This window comes from Phalaenopsis equestris, unplaced genomic scaffold (genome assembly GCF_001263595.1).
Source record: "Phalaenopsis equestris unplaced genomic scaffold, ASM126359v1 Scaffold000099, whole genome shotgun sequence".
NCBI classification, from domain to species: Eukaryota; Viridiplantae; Streptophyta; class Magnoliopsida; order Asparagales; family Orchidaceae; genus Phalaenopsis; species Phalaenopsis equestris.
Window position 1 is genome coordinate 723,640 of NW_018164541.1, and position 10,337 is coordinate 733,976.

The 10,337-nt window shown below is 34.4% G+C and overlaps 1 protein-coding gene across 1 annotated transcript; it reads left to right on the forward strand.

The window, feature by feature from the left end:
- Window positions 1–1,057: 1,057 nt before the first annotated feature.
- LOC110020550 (rac-like GTP-binding protein 2) lies at window positions 1,058–9,762 on the forward strand. The gene is made up of 8 exons (XM_020718690.1): window positions 1,058–1,521; window positions 1,871–1,958; window positions 2,049–2,158; window positions 2,652–2,715; window positions 3,114–3,178; window positions 3,260–3,325; window positions 3,883–3,989; window positions 9,464–9,762. Exons 1-8 carry the CDS (start codon window positions 1,423–1,425, stop codon window positions 9,495–9,497), a joined length of 633 nt encoding a protein of 210 aa, XP_020574349.1. The 5' UTR covers window positions 1,058–1,422; the 3' UTR covers window positions 9,498–9,762.
- Window positions 9,763–10,337: the final 575 nt, after the last annotated feature.

Consider the following 10,337-nt stretch of genomic DNA (forward strand, 5'->3'; position numbering starts at 1 on the left):
TTAAATGATCTTCTTATTTATAGATGATATAGTATAAAGTGATGATATGATTTTTGCTTCTGCTTTAAAGCGGGTTATAGAGAATATTCTTGGTATTTACATGTAAGAGTTTATCGTTTAGTTGCTCTCTGGGCAGGCCAACTAAGCTTGAATAACTTCGGGTTGACAAGATCAATTTGTTTGCTGAGATCCGCTCGGCTGAGCTTGATCGATATGAGTTTATTAGTTGATACGACCTGATTGTCCGTTCTTGTCCTCTAATGAGAGGCTTCAGGATGTCTCCAGAATAGTTGAAGATGTTAGAAAACTATATCTTTCTTAGATTGACTCTCATGTGATGATTGACTTACATGTTTTTTTGATGTGTTTCTGTCTCGATGACTCATTTTTGTATCCTCAAGCCGTCTTTGGTCTGTCTCGTAATTACTGAATTTCGCTCTGACAACTTCACTCAGTCGAACAAACAGTTCTCGCGGTCTTATGTCGGTTTGCCTGCCCTCGTCATATATTTTTCCTCTAGATTGTCGATATTCTATGGATCATGCTAACACATTTTTATGTACATTAATATTTTAATTTTAATATTTATTGGTGTAACATTTTAAGGTCATAATAACATAAAAAAGACAAAAAATAATATTTTAAATAAGGATTTTTAATACAAAAAAAATTTTCACATAATTTATATGCTGTTCTTAAAATGAATGATGTATATACATACATACATATATATATACATACATACATATATATATATATATATACATATATATATATATATATAGACCCTGAGGCCTGAAGGCGACCCGCCCGAGGCCCGACATGGTTTATAGCGCTTCATGAATTTGATTTTTTTAAAAAATAATAATTAATTATTTGATTCAAAAAAAAGCAACCGCATCATCTCACCGGAAGGCCAGTTTTATGATCCGCTATCTGACCAAAACAGCAAACATCCAGGGGATTAGCTGTCCAGAAGCTAACGGACAAGTCAAAAGCTCTCTCTTCGCTTTCAATAGAACATGCCTCGCCTCCCCCCACCCCCCCCCCCCTCTCTGTCTCTCTCTGTCCCTCTCTCCATCTCTAGCTAGTATGGGTACTGATGCTTTTCAGCTTGGATCCACTCTCTCTCTCTAGGCGCGAGCTTTGTTTCGGTTTTGAATGTTTCTGCCGAAGGGGGAGATTATTAGGCGCTTAAGAGTTGTCATTTTATCTCTCTAGAAATTAGTATATTTATTATTTAGACTTGTCTATCTTCCATTATCCCTTCAGTCTCGTCCTCTTCCTTCACCTGCTGTTCTCTGCTGTTGCGAGTTCCATTGCTTGGATTCCAAGGGAACCCACTCCTCTCTCTGTCTCTTTCTCTTCTTATAGCTTAGCATTCTTGGATACCTGGAGAGCTTTGCCAGACAGAGGAGAGAGATGAGTGTTACAAAGTTCATAAAATGTGTTACTGTGGGAGACGGAGCAGTGGGGAAGACCTGTATGTTGATCTGTTACACCAGCAACAAGTTTCCCACTGTATGTAATGTGAAGAAAGTTTCTTCTTTTCTTTCATCCACATCCATCAAAATCCCTTTTTTAAAATTTAAATAAGTTAAATCGATCTGTTTGGTTTACTTTTTTAGCATTCTTTTGTTTTGGGTGCAGTGTCTGTGTACCCCTCGCCATCTCATTTATTTCTTCTCTGCTACTGCTTCAGATTCCTTCCCATTTTTGCCCAATATTTTCATTAACCAAATATGATTTTTTTAGATCTTTTTCTCCTTTTCTGGCATGCATTTCTCAGATCCCTGTTTTTTACCTGCAATGATTCTGAAAAGCTGCAAACTTTGATTTTATGAAGTTTGTTAATGTTTTCTCTGTTTAGGATTATATTCCTACTGTTTTTGACAACTTCAGCGCAAATGTTTGTGTTGATGGAAGCATTGTCAACTTAGGGCTTTGGGACACCGCAGGTATTTTGATTGATTCCTAAATTTTCTATTAAATGTTTCTGCAGTTCTTCTTTTGATTTTTTTCTCTCCTTTTTCCTGTTTGGTTCTAAGGCCAGGAAGATTATAGCAGGCTGAGGCCACTTAGTTACAGGGGAGCTGATATTTTTATTCTGGCTTTTTCTCTGATCAGTAGGGCAAGTTATGAGAATGTCCTCAAGAAGGTAATATTTACTTCATACATACCACTCAATTCTTATGTATTTACATATATAACACCTAAACATCAATCTTTAAGTATACGCCATCTTACACATGCATGAAAGGTATATTTCACCTATTTAAAGTTAAAATAATGATGTTCTTGTTGTGCTATGAAAGATTTGGGTGATATAAATGTAAATGGCACAAAGTTTTGGTTTTAGATATGTAAAGATATTGGAATTGGGTGGTATATATGTAAATGATCCTCTGGTTTATACTTTTACCTTAGTAATCTGAAAGCTCTTAAACGGCTTTTTACTGCCTTAGAAAAAATGTGGTCATTTGATAAGTTCCTATGAAGTAGTTCTTAGATTTAGTTATTTAGAGGTTCTTTATATGTGCTGAATTTATTTTTGCTCTTTTATTCTCTTGAGTGTGTCTTGTTATGTAAAAATTACGTCTTGCCACTTCCACTGATCCTTAAAAAATCTACTTTTGATATTTGCGGACCAGTGGATGCCCGAACTTCGTCGTTTCGCGCCAAATGTTCCTATTGTGCTTGTTGGAACTAAATTAGGTACATGAACGTTGAACTTCTGTTCCTTTTCCTGAGATTAGAGGCTTTTTTTAGGGAAGTTTACATACATAGCACACGAATTCTTATGTATTTGTACATCTCACACTTCGAATTTCATGTTTACATATATAACCCTTTGGAGCTTTAAACCTATGCTTGGAAAGGCATATTTCATTTTTAAAAAGTGGTAACAGTGCTATTATTTTTCATGTGATATTAAAGATTTCCGTTCTATGTGTTTTCGTAAATATGACGTTTAGGTGTGAGATATGTAATTACATAAGAATTATGCGCTATGTATGTAAATGCCTCTTTTTATTAATATACGAACAATTTTTTTCCTTTTTACAGAAGATTACTTCTTTTTTGATGTTGTTGTAAATGATGTAAAAATTCAGATCTCCGCGAGGACAAAGCATATCTTGCCGATCATCCCGGTGCTGTTGCAATCACTTCGGCCCAAGTATTTATTTCTTTTTTGATAGTTTGTCATTTTCATTTCTGTAGATGGCAATTACTTCAATCATTTTGATTTATATGTTAGGGAGAGGAACTCAGGAAACAAGTTGGGGCTGCAGCATACATAGAATGCAGTTCAAAGACACAGCAGGTATAGACTGCAATTATGAAATAATATGAAAGTTTTAAATAACCACCTTGAAACATTTCTTATTAGAAAAGAGTTTATATATAGGTGAAACAAACTAGTCAGTTTTTATCTGGGCTGAATAGCTAATTTATGATTGTTCAATGAGAAGTTTTATACTGCCAAGATCATATTTTTATGCAATACTATTGGTGCCTAAGTTGTTAATTGGTGTGCAGAGTAAATTTCCCTTTTTTGGGGGATTTATGTGTATACCACACAATTCTTATATATATATTTACTTATCTAACGGTGAAACTTTCATATTGACATGCATGCCGCCTGATTCTTTGATATCATATAAAAAATGTTACTTATCATTGACCTTTTAAATGTAAAATATAAGTTTTCATGCATAGATTTTTAATATTGGAGTGTTATGAATGTAAATATCAAAGTTTATGTGTTAGATATGTTAATGCATAACAATTGTGTGATATTTATGTAAATTTTGCCATTTTTTATTAGTCGAGTTGTTTAATTGCTTTTCTGATTTGTTGTCTTAATCTTGGTCTGGTTAGAATGTCAAATCTGTTTTTGATACTGCTATCAAAGTTGTTCTCCAACCTCCAAGGAAAAGGGAGATTTCAAAGAAGAAGAAGAGGAAAAATTCTGGTTGCTTGATGATGTAAGTGAATGGGTTTCAATTTTTTTTTGTTTGTCATTTTTTTTTATTATTTATTTTTTTATGATTTGTTTTGGAGGTCTTATTTGTTTTTGGGTAATGATTTTGACATAAACTTTAGTAGAAATTAGGACAAAATAAAATATTTTTACATTACGAATACAAAACAACTCAACCTGAATATGTAAAAGATAAACACTTATAATTCCAGAGGTAGGTGATCTTTTTCAAATACTAATAGTAACACCTACAAATTGAAAAGTAAATGATCTCTCCCAAATCCTAATCCTAAGATTCAAGACAACAATAACATATTTGTCTAATCGGGTAGCCTTATTTATGCCCCACAATAATAATTAACATATGAGTAAATTGCCTTTTTATCCTTGCGCTCAAAGTAAGTCTTCAAAATTATTTGGTAGGCTCATCTTTGGTCTAACGGATTTCTACTTATTTTATAAAAAATTTTTGTATTTATGCCTAATTTTTTTGAGAAGTGGTTATCACAAATATTATTTGGACTCTTATTGAAGCACATTAATGCTTTAACTCAATAAGAGTGGATTGACTGGTGATAAGCATATCTCATAAAATTCTTTATTTATTAGTGTATACGCTAGTCCTACCAGCACGAATATCAAAGAGAACAAACGACCACAAGTAAAAATTTTCCCCCAAGAGTAAACAGTTGACCGAAAGTCACAGCTACGCCTGTGAAAACCGCATTTCTAAACTCGAGACAGGCCAATTCCATAAAGACTCAAAGAGAACAAACGACCACAAAGTAGAAATTTCCCCCCAAAAGTAAACAGTCGACCGAAAGTCACAGCTACGCCCGTGAAAACCACATTTCTAAACTCGAGACAGGCCAATTCCATAAAGATGGTCCTTTGACAAAAACAAATCGATTCATTAGTCGACCAAATTATCGACTGAAGCGCAGTCAAAAACCCTCTGATCGTGACTAGACGACCGACCTACTTCTGTCGCGGCGAACGAGATTGTCCTTCGACTTAACGCCTTCGTCATATAAACACAAGGCGCAATTGCCACCTAATAGATTGCCTCAATTGACCGCATTCTAGCGAATCGATGGACTAATCTGTCGCGGCGAACGAGATTGTCCTTCGACTGAACGCCTTCTTCATATAAACACAAGGCGCAATTGCCGCCTAATAGATTGCCTCAATTGACCGCATTCTAGCGAATCGATGGACTAATTATAGTTATATCAAAATTTAAATTGTAATACAGATATATAATGAAATTCATACAATTAATCAGAGTATTACTTACATTAATCAGAGTATTACTTACATTAAGAACGGTTCCCACAACTGTTCCCTCATTTCTGTAATTGTACAAAATGCATTCTTATAAAGAAGTGACAAAATGATGACCAAAGGGAGGCGAACAATTTGGACTTGTCAGGTTCTTTCCACAGGAACACCTGCTTCACTTTATTCCTTCTTTCACTCGATTTTAACTCTCGAGACGCGTTCACAAAAGAGATACAACGCACGAAACTCAGTAGAGTCATGCGCGGATCCAGCGCTCATAAGCCCAAATGACCCTCATGATGGAACAATTTGAGGTTCTCCTAACAGCAATCACCCAAAGGAACGACCAAGCCCCTAGCCTGGAAGCGGAACCCCAGGGGGTTCGTACCCAAAGGCCCCAACCAGAGATCACGTTTATCCCGGCACAACCAGGTTAGCAACCCGTAGACAGGGACAAGGCGAGTCTCAACACACCGACACAGCTGCATTTGTTCATGCGAATAGGTGATGTGAAGAACAGATTTGAGTGCCTGTCCGGAAGCTCACAGGAGGGACCTTTACTTGCCAAATCAAAGAGGCGCATCGTTCGAATCATCTGTCGGTTTGCTCTAGATTGACAGTCCAATAATGTCATCTATTGTTAACCGCCCTGACTGAGTAGGCTCTTCGAAACGGTCGGTCGACCGATACCATCCCAAGTTATTATGCTTAAGAGACTCTTCGTTTCACACTTCTCAAACATGCAGAAGCCGAGAAAAGACTCGGACACCCTGCTCGACCTCAAGCAAAAAGAAAATAAGAGTCTATGGGCTTATATTACCCGCTTCCAGAAAAAGAGTCTAAAAGTTGAAATCTATAGCTGGAAATAGCCAGAACAACCTCAAAGAGAGGAGCCTGAGGCAAGCGATTCAGTTACGACCTAAATCTAATTAAACCTACTACTTTCGCAGAAGTATTGGAGATGGCGAACGAGCACATACTTGCCGAAGAAGTCCTCCAAAGCTCTTTAAAGGATGAGCTAGAATCATCCAACGACTCGTCAAAGAAGCGGAAAAAACTGAGCGAACAACAAAGGGCTAAGGACAATCAGTCTTCCTGTCACCAAAACAACTTTCGGTCCCAAGATGAGTAGAGAAATGATTGAGGCAACCATAATTGAAATATGCGCTCTGATCAACAGTCGGCTCAATATTATGAACAATTGCATGTTTATAGGGAAATGCAAAGTTTGACTCCCCTCAACGTATTGATGACTGAAATAGTCAATGCCATCCAAAACAAGGAGTATATCAAGCAGGAAGAAAGCGAGAGTCTACGGACTACATAACCAGCTTCTAGAACGAGATGCTGGAAGTCAGAAATCTGAATCTAGAAATTGCTGGAACAACCTGGACAGCGCTTCCTTACATGAACTGCGGGCCGAGTCAGCGGCTACGTGGATGGCGGCGTCCAACCAGAGCGCGCCACGCGTGCCTTCGGTGCTGTCGAGGATACTGTCAGCGTCACACGTTTAATTAGAAAAATAGGAATTTTCTTATTTAAATAAATAGCCCTAGTTGTAAAAATTTATATCTTGGTGTAGAAAAAAAAAATAAAATAAAAGTATATTCTTGTTCAGTGAACAGAGTAGAATAATGTGAAAATAATTTTAAGTCCATGTGATTGTGTCTTTAATTTCTAATTAATTAATATCCCTCTGAACTATTTTAATTATAATTAAGTAAATAATAATCACATAAACATATCACCATGGATTAAAATTTTAGCATGTTGTTGCCTCTGTCTTAGATATTGCATAAATTAATTATGATAATTAGCATGTTGATTCATACATATTTTTCAAGTTTATGTTTATCATTTGCATAAATTAATTATGATAATTAGCATGTTGATTAGAAAATTTCAAGAAAATTTTTGAAGGTTTATCATGACCAAAGAATCTTTTGGAAATAATTTCATGAGTTAAGTCATTAAGAATACACTTAAACTTCACCAAATCTAAAACACAAAAAAAATTAATTTTGGGTAACATAGACATCTAAATGACTTTATTTTTGGTCTCCTCCAAAATATAAACTTTAGAGAACTCCCCATAAAAAATTCAAAATATTTGGAGTTCATTTAATATCTCAAATTGATTTTTCAAGTACGTAAATGTTCTAAATTGCTTTCTAAAAACTTAGGAACAATTAGAATATTTTTCCTTGTTTTCTAAATAAAGATACTAAATTTTAAAGCTTAAAAATAATTTTTAAAGGCTAAAAATGGGTTTTGACTAAAAATAATTCTAATAAATCAAATAAAACTTAGAAAAATCTAACCTCAGGAAGATTTTGCAAAAATATAAAACTTAATTTTCACCATTTAAAATATTTTACATTTAATAAATACCCCAGAACTTAAAATAATTCTTAAAATTCAAATAATATTCAAAAAATCATGAAATTTAGTCCAAAGGCTTTTTTTGTGTAAGCCTACATCCAGTAAAAATTTCAAGGGATTAGGATTTAACTTGGTGAAGTTAGGAATTTTCTTTGAAAAATCATATTTTTGCATTAAAAAAAATTATATAGATAAATTTGCATTAAAAATAGTTATTTAGATAAATTAAATTTTAACAAAACACACTTTCTCTTCTGATGTTTTAATTGACCCATGAGCGAGGTAGGATAAAAATTTTAAAGTCATTTGAAGTAAATTTGATGAATTATGAAGTGATAGAGACTTAGGGGTAAATGTGTAATTTTAGAAATTTAGCCTTAATTAACATTTAGGCCTAATTTCAGAAAGGGAAATGGGTAATCTTTGATTCTAATTAACATATTTGGATGTTTGAAAAACAAGGGGTTAACTGGTAGAAACCAACATCACTTGTCCTAATTAAAAAGGATAGATTTGCAATTTTCTTAAATTACATAAATTGATTCTAGATTTAGGAGTATGATTTTGGGTGTTAATAACTCACTAATTTAATACCCCTTGATAAACAAAAAAACAAAAACATGAATCATTACCATCACTTATAAGTAAATTTCATTTGCAATGACTAAGACACATCTGTAGTTACTCCTGCCACACCTGAGGTCAGGCCTCGCATGCTGAGGTGGTCAACAAATGTGAATTGAAACTCATCATTGATGCATTAAAATTTTAAGAAGCTCAGTCCTGTAGACATCTTTCTCTTATTGGATAATTTTTTTTCTTTTTTGGAAAATTCAGGTCATCGGTGATTGTAATTATTGATCATTGTAGGTTTACGATATTTTTTTGGACTTGAAAGATGAAGAATATGCCCTGCTCTCTCCTTCAATTGAAGAGCAATCTGGTCCTGTGAAAATGCCCCAATACATCACCCATGTAACTCATTACACAACACAATCACCAATTTTATTTAGCATGGACTCTTTCATTTCAAGTAACATCACTGTGTCACCAAGTTGTACAGTTGTCAATAAAGGTTTCGAAGAAATTATTCACGTACTAAGAAAACAGTTAACAGCAGCGTCGGATTTAGAAAATGCAGTTACAGAGCTCAAGACTGAAGTTAATAAATTGGAAAATAGAATAATGACTTTGGATGAAATTTAATGCAGAAAGAAACATATCAATCCTCCCATGGCAGTATAATCCGAAAGGTTGAGGTTAGACAAAATAGAAGGAAAAGAAAATTGACTTATCCTTGCATTGCATTTGAGCTCAAGAAGAGGAAAACAAAATCTATAGATGTTCAAAGAGATCTTAAAAAATCATCTGACACTGATATTTCCTGCCTTTAGGGTTGAGAGGTTGCCACCTATAGGAAACCTTATCCGCATCATATCATTTTTTCTAAGGGCATTTCTTCATATCATATCAAAAAATAGTCATTTTTACTTTTTAAAAATAAAATACACCTTTCGATGCGTAGTTAAGGGGAGATGTATATGTAAAAAATGAAGTTTAAATGTTAGATATATATGTAAATCTTCCTTTTCCCCTAAAATTAATGTGATGACTTAGAAAGGAAAAGGAGAGTTTTACACTTTGTAGAGTTTGACCATTTGGTTCCTTATAATGATGATGATTGATGATTATCTCATGCTTACATACATTCATTATGTTTAACATACAAATCATAATGTTTTATCAAAATTACATATATATCATCTTTCTCAAGTCCCAATTGTAATATTTATGCTTTTCTTTTTAACTCTTCAGGAGCTTGATATGTGGAGGAACTTGTGATGCATGAGACAGGCAGCAACTGATCATTGCAGGCTTTGTCTACAGCAAACACTCTTCATGTCTGAAGTTAGAAAAGTCTCTCTTTTTTTTTTTTTCGGGAAAATAGCTGAGAAGCATTTTGTTGTTTCATAGGCTCTGAAACTTTTGGATCACTTGTTCTGTTTAAAGCCGCATCTGTTTGGTTCTTGCTGTAATTCGATGATACTTTATAGTTTGTACTTTTACTTATTTGACATATTAATCCGAATATTAATATGTTATTAGCTTGTTAATTACTTTTCAATATATTGCTGCTTTTGCAACCATTGCCTAATCTCGTGATTTGCGGGTATTATTGATGGTTTTATTTTAAGTTTCATCGATATTATTTGTGGTTGTACTCCATGTTTTGGTGAGTATTTTTTGCCGGAGTTACTGAAGGTTGTAAGATGATGTTATTAATGGTGTTACCGTGTTGTTTGATGGTGTTATGTGTTTCACTGGTGGTGTTCATGGGGTTTTTCCCTCCATGAGCACTATTTTGGTGTTGTTCATGATGTCACCTCTTGTTTTGTTGGTTGTATTTAAGGTTGTCGGTTTCAATTTAGTGGTGTTTTCCTTTCTATAATCAAAGCTCTCCATTGCTGAACACACCACCAAATTTGAATCCACCACCATATAGGATTTGAAATTGAACATGGGATTGGTTGGGGGTCCGCCCTTCAGTCAGTACATATATATACCTACATACATACATAAATACATACATACATATATATGTGTTTGTACTATAGCTTGTTAAGTCACAGGTTCGAGTCTCTCAGTATGTAATACATATATGTGTTTGTACTATAGCTTGTTAAGTCAC